At 50.1% G+C, this 21,642-nt stretch overlaps 1 protein-coding gene across 3 annotated transcripts in view; it reads right to left on the minus strand.

Annotated features, from left to right (window-relative positions):
• Positions 1 to 2,585: 2,585 nt before the first annotated feature.
• LOC119449587 (beta-1,4-glucuronyltransferase 1) overlaps positions 2,586 to 21,642 on the minus strand; it is a 69,677-nt gene continuing 50,620 nt past the window's right edge. Inside the window, exon 4 of one of the 3 annotated variants that reach the window (XR_007466339.1) lies at positions 2,586 to 2,631. Coding sequence is in view for 1 of the 3 variants with exons in the window: in XM_049665318.1 (XP_049521275.1) it covers positions 4,084 to 4,323 (240 nt within the window). In the remaining 2 variants the exon portion in view is untranslated. Of the gene's footprint in view, positions 4,324 to 21,642 lie in introns of all 3 variants that reach the window. The other 2 variants (XR_007466340.1, XM_049665318.1) reach the window with 2 other exon arrangements.

Below are 21,642 nucleotides of genomic sequence, written 5' to 3' on the forward strand. Positions count from 1 at the left end.
ATGAAACCGTGAATTCTGGCAGTCAGCTCGGTGTCATAACTGTTTATTGATGCATGTTGAATAAGTTGCATCCAAAAGTAAGCAAACAATAAACCTGTTAACCTTATGGAGCTCTAGCGGTACAATAACTTTGTGAATAAGTGACGATACGATAAAGTTCGCCAAATCACAGGTGACGTCATCGGCACCGCACGCAGTTCGGGCGCGGTCGAGTTTAAGTTCTTATAGTTGGCAAGAGCAGTGCAATCGCCGCGAGGAGTACATTTGTGTGCCAAAATGGCATACGCAAGCTACGACACTGTAGTTTTAGCTTTAATCAGAGTTAGTTATCCTGATCTTGCGCGCTGCGCTCGTTACCTAGCCTACAAACGGTGGGACGCTTCGTATTCCAGACCTATGTGGTCAGCAAGGCACATCAGTTTTTAGAGATGTTCAGAACATGCCTCCGCACATATACTTGTGCGGAAACGTACCAGACAACGCCGCGATCATTACAAAACGGAAATAAGAGCAAAGATATGAATGGGGCCCACAAGCAAGCATGGACCGTCTGCAGCTACATGGTACATGGATTCGAAGAGTATTACAAGCGACGCAAAAATTGTGCACCCGTATACATAATCTTTCTTTTCTTTTTAATGAACGTTTCCGGGCTTTCGTTGTCGATATTTCTTGCAACTTTTCGCGCAGCACTAATAACATAAGACACGTTTGAACTCTCTTTGTGGCGCGTGTGGATATGCGAAATGCGCAAACACCGAGGGGAGCTTGAAGGTAAGCAAGGGAAATATGAATTGCACATATTACTCATGGCGCAGGAAGGAGCCTCGGTGTAATTGTAAGAACACATTTGAAGAAGTGTTAGCTTTTCATGAGAAATTAGAAACAAAAGAAAAAGAAAATTAGTGGCAGCTTCACACTAGTGGTGCGAAGACTAGGCAAACAGCGAAGCTGGCGACCCCACCTAGCTTTATCTCGGTCCGGCCAAGTTTTTGCGAGGCTATGCTTCGAGATTCGGCCACGTTTTGCGCAAGATCACAGCGGAATCATCGACAGCCCAAGGAGCAACAAACACTCAGTCATTAAAGTATCTGGACACTCAAGCGCTATTGCTCGGTTTCGCGGGCTCGTAACGCCGGATCTTCTGCGAATTACCGACGTTCCGCCGCCGCTTCGGCGGCGCGATACTCGGGATCGGACCGAAATTGTCTCACTCGCTCTAGTGTAGCGGCGCGGCGGCTTTTGCGCCGTGCTTCCTCTTCTTCGGGAGTGACGCTCTTCTTCGGCCACCCCATCTTCGCGGCGATGTGCTCGGCGCGGAGACGGCGGGGCTTTGGTGTCACCGTGGCGGCGGCGCGGAGCTATATATCCCGTGGGTCGGAGTAGTGGCGTCAAGGCTTATGTTGAATTCCAATGGCGGAGTCGGAGCAAGTTTTTTTGCTCGTTTCGGAGCAAGTTTGTTCCAATGACAGAGTGAGGGCGGGAGTAAAATGTTCCAATGAGAGAGTCGGAGTGGATTCAGAGCGGGAGTGACTCCGTGGAGCAGTCGAGTGCTCGCTCGCGGAGTCCGTCGGCTGCTCCGGCTCCGCCATTGGAATTCAACATTAGATCCGCCTCTGTGCAGACGCGGCAACTACTCCGCACGGCGCGGCGACGTCATGGCTTGGCAAAGCTAAGGCGAAGCGATGCGGTGCGCGCGATGACGTCACGGCTCACGCAGCTGTGGCGAGGCTCGGCGCAGCTGGGGCGAAGCGTTGCTAGGCGATGAATGGTGACGTCATCGCCAGGCGGTGGTTTTGCGGCGTGCACTCGACGGACCACCCTCGAGCTTAAACAGCTTCGCTAGCTCACAGGGGTATGTGTCATTGCGCTTGGACTCTTTCTGTATTACCTCCAGGATCGGCCTACAATTTTTGTTCGCACTACGCGGTCTAACAAAGAGCTCAAACAGCTCCGCTGTTAAACATCGTTCAGTGTGCGAGAACTATGCATGCAGGGACGGAACCCGGCACGAAGAAAACAATGTTGAGTTAATGAGCTGCACTAGTAGGTGAGAAATGATAAATGACGGATCCTGCCAGAGTGAACACGAAGTGACCACTTTGTTGAGCCAAAAGAGCTACCACTTGTCGATGCAAAATCATCAGTACACGAAGGTATACGTTTCGGAACAATACAAGAAATACGACAAGATGTAAGAGTGGTGTGTTCATGCTCACCACACTGGGGCTCCTTAGCGTGAAATCGCTAGCAAGTGTCCACATGATGCGCAATAGCGAAGATAAGTGAATGTGTTGACGCTGCAGCGACGTCAGAAAATGGTCCTCACCACTAGACCGTTTCGGTTCGCCGTTGGAAGGGGGGTAGTTAAGGCTTGCTTCTTACATGAATACATATATACTTGAGCCCGCGCATATCGTATTCGAGCATTCGATGTACGAGCATGCGGTTGAGGGGAGCATGTGTAGCATGCGGTTGAAGCGTTCACTCGTCTCCAATAGCTTTTTGCAATCGCTACAGACATAGCACACAGGACATGCAAAATACGGTTTTTTTTTTTTTTTTTTTTTGAGCGGCGGAACTCGGCGTATCGTGCCAGTGTACTGCCTGAATTAAATTGGAAGAGCGAACCTTTTACAAAGATATAAGGTTGTTTCAATTCGGCATCGCATTACTAGCGGCAGCGGACGTAACTGATCATCACTAATCGACTAGTTAGTTAACGAGTACTTGCCGATTAACATTCTCAGTCAGCGTTCGAGGCATGTGCTAAAGGGCACCCGATGGCTGTCAATGCTGAATGAAGCTTGTTCGGTTTCGTTTTGTAAACCACGATCAATGTTTCACTTACCAACGGGTAGCAGCAGCAATCTGTAAACAGTACATTAGGTTGTGAAAGTTCGGGGTACCTCCAATTCAAGTCTCAGGCACGCGAGAAAAATGGTCGCCGTCAATCGTTCGGGCAGCACCAGTATGGCTGTACGGAGGAAACGCGTACCTTACGGGGCCGCGGGCCGCGTGTGATTCGATATATCGACGGTGCCGGCGAACGGAGCTCAATATGCGCACCCAGAGCTCTTATTACGTTAAAATCAGATCTTCGTACGGATGTTTCTGCTGCTCGGCATGAAGAATCATCCAAAATATTTTGGTTTGGTATAGGCGGGCTAGATATTCCCGTAAGCACGTACTACGTAGATAGGGAAGGTTTAACAATTATTTCCCCCTCTTATTGGGCTAATAGCGGCGATGCAAGCCTATCCTGAAGCAAAACGCTACGAAAGACTGCAAAAGCCTTCCGATGGGAATGTACGATGCCTTACGGTGCACGCGAGCATCATTCGCATGAACATCAAGTGGCGCATTGATTGGTTAAAAGTGCGAGAAGCATCACCTTACCTTCATTTCCGTCTCGAGTGTTTAATGTAGCTACCATGGTGAAGTACTTGTTTCGGAATTTCGTACCTGTAATGCATTGGCCTCCATAGTACGGAACCCGATCGCTCGCTGCAGCAGCCACGGCAACGCTTACCGTCGCTCGTCAAACTGTTAATAAGAGGAGAGGCGCACTCTACTGCTCCATGCGAGATGTGGAAGCAACATGGGGTGTGATTAACAGTCGCCGTAACAAGATAGCGTATCTCCCACCGGTCTCCGAGCCGTCGCTGCCCATCCGTCAAACCCTGAATCATCCTTTGTCTTTGCCTATCGCGGAAGACAAATCACTATTGAAAATAAATATACAATGGCGATCCTGGATCCCTGCATCCCGAGGATTGCTCGTTTACCGTTACCTGTACTGTTATAAAGGGGCACGCACGCATTCCGGAACGTGACTTCTTTCTTCTTTTCGACGCGACCCGTGGAACATGTCAAACACTCGCGGCTCCATCCCTCAGCCGGACGACCTTACCCATAATCCAACGCCCGATCACCGTGCTTGTTGGCCACACACGCACGCTCGCCGGCAGAGCCAACTGCTTCAACAGGACTTCCTCCACCCCGGGTTGTTCAGCAAACGGTTGTTCACGCATGAGCGCCCGCCACTTTCGAAACGAAACGAAGCACCACAACGCAGGTTCGTCACAGCAGCAACGGCTTGGTGGCCGGAGGGAGCGTCGTCTTGGTGGTGGTGGCCGCGGCGGTGGTGACCTGGTACTTTCTCTTCACATCTCGCTTGAAACTCGCCAGCTTGTGTTGGTTGAGCGTGTTCTGACGCTCGCGCCAGTGGCCCCTGGCCCGGTGGTTCTGCATGCCTCGATGTAGGGCGAACGCCTCGTCCAGCACCCAGAACTCGAAGCCGGCTGCGTGCGTCTCGTACACCTGCAGGTCGTCAAGGAACGTGTATACGGCCCCGGCAAATGAAAGATGCAGGAACTGCTCTCCAATAGGTTAATAATCTAACAGGAGCGTTGACCAACAATAAGGTCAGCGCCGTGTCACTGAGCGCTGCTACGAAAGTAACGACGGCAGGCGCGCATGCGCAGAGAGAATAATATTGTCTGAAACATCGTGTGCTATGCTATTCAGTTAAACTTCACATACGGTCCAAGGTCCATCTAAATAGGTCGCGCAGCTTGGAACGAAAAGCGTGCCAAAACCTACCACCACAGATATCAGTTAGTGGTGCACGATTGAAGCACGACTAGGTGAGGGGGGCCACAAACACTGGAACTAGGAAACCTATGTGAACAAAAAATGTTCCAAAATTTTTCATCAGAATTCTGTCATACGAGTAAACATTCCCTTTCAAATATTTTTCTATGCTAAAACAACAAATGTTAATATGTTACTATTTCGCAATTTATTCGTTCTTGGTGACCCATACCAACCAGTGGTTCTAGCGCCAGACTTCGCAAGACTGTGCAAACCAGCTATTATGTCGCGCGGAATGGCGTTGCTCACTTGAATGCGGCGGCTTCATCCAATTAAAAAAAAATTATTTCCTTGCGTGTTTGTTCAAAGTTTGGCGTGCGCTTCACTTCAAATTTTGCGTGACCTAGCGAAAGGCTTTCTTTGGCGAAAGGTGTGAGTGCAGGTTTTTTGTTATCGTGCAAGTCCACGCTGCGGTATCCGACGCGCTGTCTCTCGTTGTGACGATAAATGCGGAACGCTCCGCGAAGAAACTTCGCGCTATGTTCATTCACTGTCCGAGACACAGTCCTTGAGTGTCCGACTGGAAGCAAAATTAGTAAGTAAAATGTTTTATAAATGATAATGTGGGGCAATGTTGTCTTGTCTGATAACTGTTGGATATAAATACATGGTGTCGCTCGGTATTGAGAATGATTCTGTGAAAAGGTTCCGCATATGTTGCTATACATTACGACTGTGTGCTGGCCATAGTACTTTTCATCTATTGAAACAAATGTTTAGTCAATTATATTGCTGGCATTATTCTAGACAAATAAATGTGAAGTTGATTTTGAAACCTCTGTGGCATTGTCATTTATTTGCGTCCTATTCGCTCACCTTCCTAAAGAACATACAGGAACAATTGCTTTCAATAGCAGCCTAATTATGATCACATTATAACACACGCCACTCCTATAGTTTAATGACACGCTGGCTCGTCGAGCTGAGGCAAGTCGCAAGCTCGCCTCAGCCTCAAAAGAGAAATAGCTGTTGGCGTAGCGGTTGAAATGCCGGGCGCTGAAGAAATTCAAACATTAGCGCCAAGCAGTATAGATCTTGACGTCATGGCCGTTTCCCGTTGACGTCACTTTTATTTTTATTATTATTTTTTTTGCTTGCTGTTGTCCCCCGATACGTAGATGGCGACGGTTGCAACGAGCTGCCATTTTCTTGACTTGTGTGCTTCTATGGAAGCTACACTACCAGTTTGCATATACCTTGTACGGTTCTCTGCTGCTTATCCGCTTCCAAGGGAAACAAATGCGCACACGTGTTTCTGCACGCTGTAGTTACAATAAGCGTATGAAAACGAAAGATGTGCTGATAAATGACAGGGCCAGATTCATGGAACTAGTCTTATCCACCGCACACGGCCGGCTCAAAAGGGCCAGTATTTTGTAGCGATGCCTTATGACTTATTCTATACTAGTCTTATCATCCACCGCTCACTGCCGGCTGATCCCGTTGATAACGCGAGCGGACCGTCGCTCTGACCACTGACAAAGCGCGATAAGCGCGAAAATGCATTGACACCGGAAAGGCATCGCTGCAAAATACTGGCCCAGGACGCTCTGCGCGCATGCGCTTACTCTCGCAGGTACACTCTGCGACAGGGCGCTGACCGAAGTGCCGGTCGACGCTTCCGTCAGATTATTGAAATATTGGTCAGCTCATCGTGCGTAAGCATATGCAAGCGGTTGGAAAAGTCCGTCTAGAACTACATTAGAAAGAAGAGAGAGTGGAATTTAGAAAATATTTGATGTCTGACTCGGTAAGAGGAAGCTATAGCTCGGGGACAACTCATACTTAAATTATGAGGTTTAACGTGCCAAAACCAAGATATGATTACGAGGCAGGCAGTACAGAGGAGGGTTCCGGGTTAATTTTGACCACCTATATAGGGTTCTTTAACGTGCACCCAATGCACGGTACAAGGGCGTTTTTGCATTTCGTTCGCGTCGACATGCGGCCGCCGCGGTCGGGATTTGATCCCGCGCTGAGCGGCTGAACGCCATAGCCACTACGCCACCACGGCAGCGGGTAACTGCGATTTCCCTGTTCAAATAGATGTGAAGTGTAGACATGTTTTTAATGGGCAGCAGCGACATGAATGAAATTGTTGCACTTAGGAGGTAAGAATAAATTTTATCGCGTATATTCAAAGCAAAATTTCGATTTAGTGCATATCGAATAATTTTTAATTTATAAGAAATGCCGAAAATCGCCAAGTTGCAAAAAGAAGACAAACATTAGAAAACGAAGAAATACGTAATACTCGTGGAATCTTGCGTCGGTCGCGATCGAAACTTCAGTGAAGTTGAGCTCTGCGAGACACATGCAGCAGCGACGGGCGCGTGCCTTTCCCGCAGTTATACATTCCGGCTTAGTCATGTGTATACAGGAAAATGCTTGGTGCAAAACACATTTCCTCACTTGATGTACATCATTGGCGAAGGCTATATATAAGGAAACAGGGGTTTTCCTAAACCGGAGATTAGCTTCGCTAGTATACTCCGGCAAGGTGTCCGATTTATTTCTTTTTTTTATATATAGGTCCAATACCATTTTTCTGTCGGTCGTAAAGCCGAGTTGGACCCGCACACCGGGACGATTTCTCGTGGTGCGCATTTCAGTGGGCCCAGAACAGGGGCGCTCGCGGAGCTGCTCGAAAAACAAGCGGCTAGCACTCGCATCCGTATAGTGCCGCTGAGGCGCGACCCAAGCCTCGCGAGGCCTCGCGATAGAACTTTGCGAGATGTTCACACACACGCATATATATATATATATATATATATATATATATTCTAATGTGAACACAGTACAAGAGAGCAGCGGGCAGCGTTGGCAGCGTGTCTCAACCAGAACGGCAATCTCGAGCTCGCGCTGCCCGGATGACTGGCGATGTGGCTGCAGCGCCGGGCATTCGTCTTCACTACAATCACCCCCCATCGGAAAAGGAGCCATCCTGGCGACTCATGGTGAACATAGAATCAAGGGGTCGTAATACGGCTTCAGGCGTTGTACGTGGACGGTTTCACGACCACGACAGCGTTGGTCCGTAGGTGGCGTGACAGGCTCGACAATATAGTTCACAGGTGATGTCTGCGCTACAACACGGTAGGGTCCTTGATATTTTGATACAAGCTTGGATGAGAGGCCAGCAGGAACGGCAGGAACCCAAAGCCACACAAGGGAGTCCGGAAGAAAGTGACAATGCGTGTGATCATCGTCACGTCGAGATTTTTGTTGCCATTGGTCGACGGCTGTAAAGGAACGGGCGAGTTGACGGCATTCCTCGGCGCGGCGGGCAACTTCAGAGATGGGTGTACATTCGGATGAATCGGGTCTGTACGGAAGAATGGTGTCGAGGGTAGTCGAAGGTTCGCGGCCGTACAAGAGGAAGAATGGGGAAAAGTTTGTGGTCGCCTGTGGTGCAGTGTTGTAGGCGAACGTGATGAATGGCAGAATGAGGTCCCAATCAGTCTGATCAGAGGCCACGTATTTGGAGAGCATGTCGCCAAAGGTGCGGTTAAATCTTTCCGTCAGACCGTTAGTTTGAGGATGGTAGGCGGTGGTGGTGCGATGAACGATGCGACATTCAGTAAGGAGCGCGTTTACGACTTCGGAGAGGAACACACGTCCTCTATCGCTCAAAAGTTCGCGAGGTGCACCGTGACGGAGAATAAAGTTTTTCAGTAGGAAGGATGCGATATCACGAGCTGTGGCAGCAGGCAGAGCGGCTGTTTCTGCGTATCGCGTCAAGTGGTCGATGGCGACGACTATCCAGCGGTTTCCGGAAGCCGTGCTCGGAAGGGGTCCATAGAGGTCAATCCCAATGCGATCGAAGGGCCTGGCAGGACACGGGATTGGCTGTAGTGGACCAGAGACATGCTGAGAAGGAACCTTCCGGCGTTGGCACTGAGGGCACGACCGAATGTACTTGCACACAAAGGTGTACATGCCACGCCAATAAAACCTGGAGCGAAGCCGGGTGTACGTCTTGAAGACACCCGCGTGTGCACACTGCGGGTCTGTGTGGAAGGCAGAACATATTTCACCACGAAGATGTCGCGGTATGACGAGCAACCACTTGCGGACGTCGGAGACCTAATTCCGGCGATAGAGAAGTCCATCCCGCATTTCGAAGTGCGAAGCTTGACGGCGCAAAGCTCGAGAAGGTGGAGGAACAGTCGACGGGTTAGAAAGGAAGCGGATAAGAGCACTAATCCAGGCATCCTTGCGTTGCTCCGAAGCCATGTCGCAGCCTACTGGGAACGAAAGTACAGTCAACCACAAAAGTTTGCGGACCACGCGAGCGCGTGCCAGACTGCCTATCCGCGCCACCTAGCGGTACGCCACCTAGCGGCGACAGGGGCGCTCTTCCGGATATGAGCCCTCTTGGTACTCGCCTGCCTGTTAATTTTTATTCCCGTGCATGACATTGTTAGTTCGTTGTGTTGACGCAGAGCGCTGTCTGCGATAAGACCGCCACATATCTGGCTTGATAGCAGTATCGGAGCAATCACTGCAACCTTTGTCGACTGGTGTGCCAGTGGGTAGATAAGTTTCACGAAGCGCTGCGACGATTTTTTTTACGCGACGTTTACTGGCGCACTTTGGTTGGCAGCATCTTGGTCCAATGAGTGTTGCTGCTTCTGCGTCTTGAGAGAAAGGGTAGGGAGGTGTTTCACTGTCATCAAAAATAAAGAAAAAGCGGATGCATAGAAAATTTTCTTTCACACATAGGCGCATCTTCGCATCAGTCGCTGAAAACGTAGTAGACTTGCTTCAGGCCACGTGGTGATTGCCTATTTGGAAAGATGCCGCTGCGTGTTCCACTTGACGAAAGAAGGCACATTGTGCGTTTATTTATAGAGGGAATACCTCAGCGCGAAATCTGCCGCCGAACCAACAGGAGCCGGACTGCCGTGAATAGGATTATTCAAGCTTTCCGCGACGATGACAGATTCACAGATATGGAGCGCAGTGGGCGTCCAAGGGCCACGACTGAGGAAGAGGACCACCTGATTACGGCCGCCATCGTGGCTGATCCTTTTCAAAGTGCAGAGGATATCCGAGAAGCGCTCTCGCTCACGGTATCGTCTGAGACTGTAAGAAGAAGGCTGAGTGAGCTTGGCCTGCAGTCTTTCGTAGCAGCACAGAAGCCCTGCCTCTCAGACAGCCAGCTACAAGAACGACTCATGTTCGCTACAGCAATGAAAGATTGGACAACAGAGAAATGGGGCGATGTCATCTTTAGCGACGAGTCAACTTTTTCCACGCGCTGGGACCAACGGAAGCGGGTTTGGCGTCCACTAAACTGCAGGTGTGTTTACAGTGTATTGGCAGTTAATTCACGAAGCTAATTCTGCATCACAACATGTTTCACGTAAAATGAGCTTTTGGACATTACGAGATTTTTCTGTAGTGGTATTATGTTGAAAACATTAACGATTGTTTCATAGTACTACTTACTCTGAAGCTAATTAAAAGCTGCCAGTGGGTCTTTCAGTACTATCTAATGATGTTTGCACGTTTTCTATTGCAACTCTATAACAGCATTATAAAGTTCAGACGCAAGAGGAATCACAACATTTTTAGACGCGCCGCTGGAACCCAATTGTATGCCATTTCTTTCAGATATCTGCCTAATTACACACAGAGTGTTCTATCCAGTGGACGGTGTTCCGTGAGCGTGTGGGGAGCAATCAGCAAAGATGGCCTTGGTCCCCTTGTGCGTCTGGAAGGGCCCTTCACTGCGTCACGGTACTGCGACGTCATCACTAGACACCTCGTTCCGTATGCGCTGGATGGTCCCTTCAGCGACGGCTGCTATTTTTTTCAACACGACCGCAGCCCGATCCATAAAGCACGTATCGTCCAGTCATTGCTAGAAGAACATGCTGTTTGCCAGCTTGAGTGGCCTCCATGTGGCGCCGACTTGAATCCCATAGAAAATGTCTGGGGCATGTTGAAGAAACGGCTGTCCACACGAGCCAACCACGGCCGCACGGCCGATACGCTGTGGCAAGCGATCGCACAAGAATGGGAAAGCCTGCGCAGTCGACCGGAGATTACTGAATCTTTGTACGAGTCGATGCCCACACGCATCAATAAGGTGCTAGAAAACGGCGGACATTTCACTTCCTACTAGATCATTGAGAGACCTATGTTTCATGACACTTCTGTAAATGTCTTGTGAATAAATTCATCCCCTTCAGACACGAATTATGATGCACTGTCTGCAAATGCGTCAAATGCGCATGGCATCATTTCAAGACGCTCACTATTACATTCCAAGAAAGAAGACGAAGCAATGTGCTGTTTTCTGCGAGTTTCAGTAAAAAAAATTAATTAGCGTATAACTCATTATCTAGTTATTCTGAAATCCGTCAGCTTCAATGCTTGCATAAAAAGAATCAACTATTAGGCCCGAAACGCATGCACACTTGCTTTTTCGGTTGTATTCGTGTCGACCGGAGAAAAAAAATACTCTTGACGTTGGTCTTGGAACGCGGCACGTCGAACGATTGTCTAACATGGTAGTGTCTCCAGCAAAGCGATCATCTGCAGCAATACGCAGGACAATGAAGTTAACTGACCGCTAGTTGTCCCATCAGGAAGCGGACACGAATGTGCAACTGAGTTTTAGGTCATTTGAAGAAACACGTGGCGTGGGACGCGCCTCCGAAGTTCGAGTCCCCAAACGAGGACGCCGTGTCGCAAAGGGTTATAAAAAGAGTCATCGCACCCGATTATTTCTTATTTTTCTAAATGTAACCACTATAGCAGCGCGGTGGTTCGGGCTTTGCGCAGCAAAACCTGGGCGCAGGCGATCAAATCCCGGCCGCTACTGTCACTTAGCGATGGGGGAGGAACGGAAAAATTCTGCCTACTGACTAAGCATCTGTGTCCCATGGCTGCCTCACCGCTCACTCACGCACTCACGAAAAAAAAAAAAAAAAAAAAAAAACAGCGTGGCTACGCGAACATAGAACTGATAACAGCCGAAGAATACGCTGTCTGATTACTTGTACTGATATTCTGCTCTCAAAATATAAGCAAGTAGCCCTGGCTAACAAAGAGCGCGTCACGTTGAAAGAGATAGGTAGAAAATATTTGCGCACAGTGCGAAAATAGACAGGCCATAGATTTAAGGAGGGATGCGTCTTCAACGTAGCGCTGCTGTCGATCGCTGGTGACGTAGCGGAAGTGTCGCGAAGAGGCTCTTGGCCACGCGCTCGCGTGGTCCGCAAACTTTTGTGATTGACTGTACGTGGTCAACGGCAGAGAGGCAGGCATCGCTTACGGTTGACACGGGCGAACGGGAAAGCGCGTCGGCGTCGGTGTGGCGGCGGCCAGACCTGTAGACAACGCGCACGTCGAAATCTTGCAACCGCAAAGCCCAGCGAGCTAATCGACCTGAGGGGTCCTTCAATGTGGACAGCCAACAAAGTGCATGGTGGTCTGTAATTACGTCAAAGGGGCGGCCATAGAGGTAGGGTCGAAATTTACCAAGTGCCCAGATTATGGCCAAACATTCTTTCTCCGTAACGGAATAATTTGTCTCTGCTTTGGTGAGGGTGCGGCTTGCGTATGCAACGACGTACTCGTCGAAACCAGATTTGCGCTGCGCGAGCACAGCGCCGACACCAACACCGCTGGCGTCAGTGTGTACTTCGATCGAAGCACTCGGGTCGAAATGACGCAGTATAGGCGGCGATGTTAATAGACGACGCAACTCTTGGAAGGCATCGTCACAGGCAGGGGACCAGGCGTAATTGTTCAAGTCGCTCCGTAGAAGCTGATTCAAGGGAGCGGTGATGGACGCAAAATTCCGAATGAAGCGGCGAAAGTAAGAGCAGAGGCCAAGGAAGCTGCGAAGTTCTCGTACGGAGGAAGGTTTGGGAAAATCAGCAACTGCACGGAGCTTCGCGGCGTCAGGAAGAATACCGTGTTTAGATACGACATGGCCAAGGATGGTGAGCTGACTTGCGCCAAAGTGGCATTTCTTCAGGTTGAGCTGAAGGCCGGCGGCAGTTAGGCACTGTAACACTTCCTCCAGCCGACAGAGATGGGTGGGAAAATCGGGCGAAAAAATAACCACATCATCTAAGTAGCACAGGCACGTTTTCCACTTGAGACCACGCAACAGGTTGTCCATCATACGCTCAAATGTGGCTGGGGCGTTGCAAAGCCCGAAAGGCATGACACGAAATTCATATAGGCCATCTGGTGTTACAAAGGCCGTTTTAGGTTGGTCTTCGGGTGCCATGGGGACTTGCCAATAGCCGCTACGTAAGTCGATAGAAGAGAAGAACTCTGCGCCTTGGAGACAGTCAAGGGCGTCGTCAATTCTCGGAAGAGGGTAAACATCCTTACGAGTTATTTTGTTAAGACGACGGTAATCGACACAGAATCGAATCGATCCGTCCTTCTTAACAAGAACAACGGGAGATGCCCAGGGGCTATCCGAAGGCTGAATGACGCCGCGCTTCAGCATGTCAGCTACTTGGTCATCGATGACACGGCGCTCTGTCGCGGATACACGATAGGGTCTTTGTCGCAGTGGCGCACTAGTACCCGTGTCGATGCGATGACAAACAGTTGACGTGCGGCCCAAGGGAACATGCTGGCAGTCGAAAGACGAACGGAACTTGTCGAGAAGGCGTAGAAGCTGGGCGCGTTGGGAAACAGTCAACGTGTCGGCGATGGAGCTATGGAGAACATCGGGCGAAGTCGGCTCCTGCGCGGGGTTACAGGTCATTCCGGCGACCTCATGAGTGGCGGTGGAACCAGTTGGCATGTCAATGATGGCAGCAGGGTCGACACACTGTACACGGCCAACGCATTCCCCACGAAGCAAAGTGAGAGGACAGGACAATTGGTTGGAGACGAGCAGTCTGCTGATGCCGGCATGAACGTCCAAAACAGCGAAAGGCAGCGGGGAACATTTGCGACGAGCGAAAATGGCGGATGGCGTAAAAAGTGCGCTGGCATCAGCAACAAGGTTGCATGACACCGTGGCTAGGGCAGAAGAGTGCGGTGGAATGGTAACGTCTTCGGCAACAAAAACTTTATCGTCAGGTTCACGAGCGTCAAGGAGCGGGGCGTCGCACAGCGTTTGAAATTCCACCTCAGCACGAGAACAGTCGATGACGGCCTTATTAGCGGAAAGGAAGTCCCAGCCCAAAATAAGATCATGGGAACAAGAACACAGCACCAAAAATTCGACGATGTAGAGGAGGCCGTTGATCACAACACGAGCAGTACACGCAGCTGCAGGCGTGATGCGGTCTGCGCTGGCAGTACGAAGGGATACGTTTGACAGTGGCGTCGTAACTTTCCTGAGCGAACGGCAAAGTGTGGCACTAATAACCGAAACTGCGGCACCAGTGTCAACGAGGGCGAGTGCAGCGACGCCGTCCACATATACATCAATAATATTAGTCGGAGAAGGGAGAGGCCTTGGTCTGTTCGTGGGTGACGCAGTTCTCGCCTCTGGAACTGCGGCGATTAGTTTTCCCGTTCCGGCGTAGAAGGACGACGACGCATCGGTGAAAGCGAGCGACGTCGGGGCGATGGCGAACGGCGGCCAACAAGAGGGCGGTGGTCCGAGTAAGAAGACATCTGGCCAGGGTTCTGAGGCACGGAGGACGACGGGTATGGTGAACCGTATGGTTCGGTGTCGAAGCTACGGCGGTAGGATGTTGGGCGGCGACGGCAAAATCGTGCAATGTGGCCAGGTAGACCACATGCAAAACATATTGGGCGGTTGTCAGGAGTGCGCCATTGTCCACTGCTGTGTGGGTACTGCGGCTGAACGAAGTGAGGGGCTGGACGCAGTGGCACGGCTGATGGGAATGGCACAAAGGTCTGAGGTGGTGGCCGTGCGAGAGCCTCGGCATAGCTAAGAGGTGCAGTCACCTCGGGAAAAGCAACGGGAGTCGGCACCGGTGGAGTCTCGCGGGCAGAAGGGAGAGCTGCGCAAACTTGCTCTTGGATGACCTGGCGAAGGTTGGCCGGCAAAGACGAGGGTGGTGACGTGGCTGAGGACAGCAGCGAAAGCTGGCGAGCGACCTCAGCACGGACGAACTCTTTAATTTGGCAAAGCAGGGAGTCCATGTCAGGAGCCATGGCCACGCTCGCGAGGCTTTCATCGGACACAGGTGGGCGCCGTGTGAGAAGACGCTGCCTGCAGAGCTCGTCGAAACTCTGGCAAAGCTCAATGACCTGAGAAACTGTGTCAGGGCTTTTTGACAGCAGCATATGAAAGGCATCGTCGGAAATGCCCTTCATGATGTGACGTACCTTGTCCCCCTCCGCCATCGTCGGGTTGACACGCCGGCAGAGGTCGACGATGTCCTCTATGTAGCTGGTGAACGTTTCACCAGTTTGCTGGGATCGGCTGCGCAGGCGTTGTTCAGCGCGAAGCTTGCGCATGCCAGGGCGGCCGAAAACGTCTGCAATGCTGGTTTTGAAGCGAGCCCATGTGCGGAGATCGGCTTCGTGGTTTCGAAACCACAGCTTGGCGACGCCCGACAGATAGAACATCGCGTTGTTGAGCTTCTGGGTGTCGTCCCGTTTGTTAGTGTTGCTGGCGCGTTCATACGATTCCAGCCAATCTTCAACGTCTTTCTCATCGGTGCCGCAGAAGATGTCAGGATCCCGCTGACGCTGGGCACCGGCACATACGATGGCTGGAGTAACCGGTGGGGATGTCGGGCTGGGGTCGTCAGGCATGACGGACGGCAGAGTTCGGGTGCGTAATTCCAGGTTGGGGAAAACCGCAGCATCTCCACCAGAATCTAATGTGAACACAGTACAAGAGAGCAGCGGGCAGCGTTGGCAGCGTGTCTCAACCAGAGCGGCTCAGGCAATCTCGAGCTCGCGCTGCCCGGATGACTGGCGATGTGGCTGCAGCGCCGGGCATTCGTCTTCATATATATATATATATATATATATATATATATATATATATATATATATATATATATATATATATATATATATATACAGTGTATATACACTGTACAGAGCGGACTATGAAACATCGTTCCAGCGATGAAACACGGAAGAGAAAAGAAAGACAACACGAACGCCGGTGTTCGTGTCGTTCTCTTCCCGTCTGTTTATTTGTGCGCTGGAACGATGTGTCACAATGCTAATCACAACCAACTATAGCCCAGCTGTCCACGCTTACAGAAAGGACTATCGAGTGAATATTCGCGACACAACCTGCCATACCTGTAAAGCTGCGAAGATTGAATTTCTGCAAGTCGCGTTGCGTTTCGAGGTCGTCATGACGATGGCTATCTCGCAGATTCCATCCTGTCACTTCGTGCGAAAGGAGAAGCCGTCAAGGTGCGTGTGGCCAGAGCACCTTGGAGCAGTTGTACTGGTTATACTCTGCCCGGTAGCACCGCAACGACCTGTGGCTGGCTGGCCGCTGCGCACTATACCAGGAATAGCGCAAGCTAATTATATATATAAAAAAAAAAAAAACTTGCGTCGACGTACTGCTGCTCTATAATGGAAAACAACAGCGAGAACGTTGAAAGGTTAACGCATTAGCCCGAGTGCGATCCCTGATTTAGAGCAATCGACCATGTCATCCAGATGCAGCGCCGGCTGCAGTATCGTGAAAGAATAACGATTGCTAACGACGTCCGCAGAGCAGGTGCAGCGACGGGGAGCCTATTTATATAAACCTGCATATCGATGCGGACATTCTTGCACCACCTGTCCTCTCCACTATTTGGTGACATTGGTAAGAAAAGAACAATGGCGGTAGAACTCGCAGCTTGAAAATTTCTTTTATTAAAAAATAAATTACCGCGATGTTAACCTCACTGTTGGATAATTCAGCTAGTTTCTGGGTGGTTTGTAACTCAACTAAATTAAGCCTCTCTATTCTCGCTTCACGGTGGACAATTACGCGTGAAGTGGCAAAGAGCAAACATCTGCTGTGGTTCTCGAAAGACAAAGCTGGCATGTAAACACACTGTTGCTGCTAAAATGAACATTAATGTAATTAATTAATCAATTGACGGAATAACTCGGCTGAAAAGTTATGTAAGCAAGACCTGCGGTTCTGCTTAGTGTGACAGTCTTCAAATGCCTTATTTCACGAAAAAGCATGCAGCGCAGTTTTTACCGACATATAATTAAACATCTCAGTAACCTTCGGTTTGCAGATGACATTGTCCTATTCAGCAACAATGGGAACGAATTACAAGAAATGATTGAGGACCTCAATCGAGAAAGTGTAAGACTTGGGTTGAAGATGAATATGCAGAAGACAAAGATATTGTTCAATAGCCTGGCAAGGGAACAAGAATTCAGGATCGCTAGTCAGCATCTAGAGTCTGTAAAGGAATACGTTTATCTAGGTCATTTACAGGGGACGCTGATCATGGGAAGGAAATTTACAGAAGAATAAAATTGGGTTGGAGTGCATACGGCAGGCAATGCCAAATCCTGACTGGGAGCTTACCACTGTCGCTGAAAAGGAAAGTGTACAATCATTGCATTCTACCGGTGCTAACATATGGGGCAAAAACTTTGAGGTTAACAAAGAAGCTTGAGAACAAGTTAAGGACCGCACAAATAGCAATGGAACGAAAAATGTTAGGCCTAACTTTAAGAGACAGGAAGAGAGCGGTGTGAGTCAGAGTAAACGGGGACAGCCGATATTCTAGTTGACATTAAGAGGAAAACATGGAGCTGGGCAGGCCATGTAATGCGCAGGGTAGATAACCGGTGAACCACTAGAGTTAAAGAATAGGTGCCAATGGAAGGGAAGCGCAGCCGAGGACGCAGAAAACTAGGTGGGGTGATGAAGTTAGGAAATTTGCAGGCGCAAGTCGGAATCAGCTAGCGCAAGACAGGGGTAATTGGAGATCGCAGGGAGATGCCTTCGTCCTGCAGTGGAAATATACGTATATAGGCTGATGATGGTGGTGATGATGATGATGATAAATTAAACATTAAACCTCGTTGCGTTTATGATGCATATATCACACAGCCTTAACACAAGCTATCTGAAAACTGGCCTTTCAGGCAGAATACCGAGTCTTCTAGCTCTACCTTTTTTGTGAATTTTCTTGAACGTTGCTGTTGCTGTTTACTACTTAGTTTCGATGGAGATGGACTCTCACGCGCGTCCGCCAGACTCGGCAGTGCCCGCGGCGGCTGCCTCCAGGAAGCGCAACGGCACCGAGAGCGACACTGACAGCGACGATACCATGCAGTACTTTGTCAGTAGTGAAAAATCTTGTGACGACACCTTCGAGCTGGTGCGGAGCCGTAAAGCAAAGATAAGGTTTGTCAGCACATCATCGAATTCGAGTGCGTCCACCATGCATGATGTATTCGCGGAATACCGGGGTACTCACCATCCTTTTCGCGCCAGTTTTCGCGCCCTCATATTCTCCTGGGCAGAGAAGTCAGTACTGGCGTAATTTACGATGTCGACGAGACCATTGCCAACACCGATCTGTCGATCTTAATCAAGCCAGCTACAGAAAACACGAACATCGCAAACGCGTTTCGTCTGGCCACGTCACGGATGTGTAAAGATCATATTTAAGGGCGAATCCCTCCCAACAAATGTAAAGGTTGGACACTTCCGACACGCCGTTCGCCCCTTTCGACCAAACGGCTGCAATGCTGGAAGTGCATGAAGTTAGGCTATGCGAGTAGTGTGTGCAAAAACAGTATCGCGTGTTCGCGATGCACGGGGCCCCACACAACTGACACGTGCGGTGCCAGTGTGTGCAAACTGCATAGGCCCTCACGATGCATCCTCAAAGGAATTCCCTTTGATTCGAAAGGAAATTGCAATCTTTAAGAACATGGTTAGAGACCACTTGTCTCACCGGGAAGCGGCAGCATCTATTAGGCTACGAGATCACGTCGCCGACGCGGTTCAAGAACCTCCAAAGCCTCTGTACCACGCGAGCCACGTACATCATCACCCCATCTCCCGCCCAGGCCAAACGCAGTCAGCTCTAAGGACAAGAGAGCTTCGAACAGCACGGAAGCTGACGCTTGGCCTGAACTCTCGAGGCTACATGCACCTACGGAGCGAGAGCAGACTTCTACCGCAAGGGACATCTCGTCTGTTTCTGATAAATTGACGGACCAAGACCAACAAATTGTTGTCATGCTAAGCTTTCTGGTGAGTGCCATTCGTGTTCTGGACACGCTACAGACACCAACATCTTGAAGTGCATTGCAAGTGATGGATGCCATCAATCCGGTTCTCGCAAGCCTTCAGAAGTCCAGTGCTTAAGAACTTATACAGCGGAACCATGGCTCTTCGACAACAGCAGCGATCGTTCCGGGATGATGTCAGAAGCGCCTCCATATTCCAGTGGAATGCGAGGGGCCTGAGGTCACGTATTTCGGATTTCCGGCAGTTCGTGTTTGAAAACCGCTTTCTGTGCTGGTCATCTGTGAACCAAACTTATCAACTACCTTGAGACTATCAAGATATGAACCTTTCGTTTCAACCACATGTGCCCGAAGTAGGAAGGTTCTGGTTTACATTCGCTAGGACCTTACGTATTTTGCCCTGCCCGTACCGTCACACGACGATAACCAATACGTCTGTGTTACTGTGAAAAAATGTGGTTGATCCCTCTTATATAGGAATCGGTATAGAACACGAAAGTGAAACGTGTCTTCACAGAAGTAGTGTAATGTTTATTGCACATTGATATATAATGTCTATTGGTGTTTTGTGGCTAAAGCGCCCTTAGGCGTTGATGCACCCACGCTGACGCCTGGTGGCACGTCTCCTCCATCACGACTACCAACGTCGATGACCATGAGCAACCGTCGTGCATATGGAAGCTGCACTACGCTGCACACGCTAGCACAACGCGAAAGACGAAGCACGTAACTGACACACTAATACAACGCGCAAGACAAAGCACGTAACTGAATCGTCACCGAGTCAAATCAGCGCGTACAGCGCGTCGTAATTGCAGCCTCCGCGATCAACTTCAGAAACATTTTCAGAGCTAATTGCGGAGGCCACGCTCCGCTGTGCTGAGTACGGTGAACGCCCCTAGGTGGCGTTGGTAGTGCTTCTTGATGCCAGCGTCCCTTCGAATGCTGGCATCGAGGCGTCGTAGTGGTGAGACCACCGAAGCGTTCACTGTCGGTGCGCGTTAGTGTCATAATGCAGTACTTCTCTTTTCTGCTCGTAGGCGGCGGCACCGCCCCGAGCAAGAGCGCGGGTACACGGAGGAGTGTTAGATATATAAGGCGCGTCTGTGTAGCTCTCTGCAAATGCGTTTGTGGCGCAATGGGTTAAACGCTCAGCGATCTATCGTCGCGGACCGAGAGGTCGTGGGTTCGATTTCCAAATTTTGCATGTTTGTGGAACTTTTTCTTCTGGTTTCTTTCTTTGTATTATGTTCGTGTACATTGTAAGAACGTCATATCCGTGACGGAAATACGTCAGTGAAGTCTTGGTGGACCCCGGCATAAAACACTTTCGTGTTAAAAAAGAAAGATACGTTTTACAACGAAAGCTGTATATTTCGTTCGTCCTATGCTTCGCTAAACGTCTCCATCGGGTGCGCCGTCTGTGACGTCGTTCTCTACGTCGCACCCAAGCGCGCGCGCGCGCGCCATTGGCAGCGCCGTTAGTGATGTCGTTAGCGAACGCGTTCCCGCCATTGCCACGTTGACGCTGCTCTGCCCGCAACGCTTCCGCCTAGTCTCGCCGTTGTCGCATGCGTTCGATACCTCGAGTTAGCTCGGCCTTGTGGTATAGTGCCTAGAATATACTTATATTCTAGGCACTATACTTGTGGTTAGCAGCATCCGCCCGCCATTGGCGCTTGCGTTCCACTTCGCGATTTCAACGTGGACGTTTCGTCGCAGCCGAAGCCAAAGTGCCGCTCGAGAAACTCCCGCCGAAAGCGGGCGATGGCCCCGGCGAACGCGTTCCCGTCATTGCCACGTTGACGCTGCACTGCCCGCAACGCCGCCTCCTCGACTCGCTGTTGTCGCATGCGTTCGATATCTCGAGTTAACTCGGCGTCGTGGTTAGCAGCATCCGCCCGCCATTGGCGCTTGCATTCGACTAGAAACAGAAACATGTAACCAATAACTGAGAAACGCTTCAATACAGCGTCGAGAGTAACCCACGGCTAAACACCGGGGCCACACGTTCCAGCTTCGCTGGTTAACCACCTGTACGGAGTGCTTGGGCGATGTTTTTTTTTTCAGTTAGGACTAGCCAAAGTTCGATTCATTCAACCAAATAAAATTCCTAATAAATTTTCATACACTAGTCGTATATTTTTATATGCGCTGGCCGACGGGCTCGGCTTCCGACGATGAGTCCGGCCATCTACATCCAAAGCTGTCGTCGGCCTCCAAAGAAAGTATGTTCTGTGCAGGGGTGCGATTTCGACACCCGTACGGCTGACCTGTGGCTTCGTCGCCTTTTGCGCTGAAAGCTCGAAACGCCCATCAAGTCGAATGGCGGGGCATTTGAAAATGCAGCTCTAATGGCAGGCCACAAAACAAATTTCGAGCATCATAGGACAAAATGACGTCCCATTATTTTTTTTCTTCTGCCGGAAGTGTTCCCTTGTCACACTGATTGCGCTAAGCCCATGATCCGCCGATGACCGCCATGTTTTGAACGTATGGGCTTCTATGGAAGCTTCGCTACTAGGTATATTTACCTGGCATGCACTGCTAACGAATGCGCCGACATCTACGCGCAACACACGCACGTGCGTGCGTGTGATGCGCCTGGTCCTCACTAAGATCTCAGGGCTTATGCCCGAGAAAGTGACGTCATTTGAGGGCAGGATCCGGCTACGTAGTAACGAGCAAAGGGCACTCAGCTTCCCGGTTGAAGCGTCGCGTCCGATGCTTCCCAGCGCAAAAGAAAATCCCACGCAGTGGGAATCAAGCTATATGCGAAACATTTTTCCGTAGCTGGCTATCGCATAGATGGGTATTACGCAAAGCGTT

The sequence above is a fragment of the Dermacentor silvarum genome, chromosome 4 (genome assembly GCF_013339745.2).
Source record: "Dermacentor silvarum isolate Dsil-2018 chromosome 4, BIME_Dsil_1.4, whole genome shotgun sequence".
Classification (NCBI taxonomy): Eukaryota; Metazoa; Arthropoda; class Arachnida; order Ixodida; family Ixodidae; genus Dermacentor; species Dermacentor silvarum.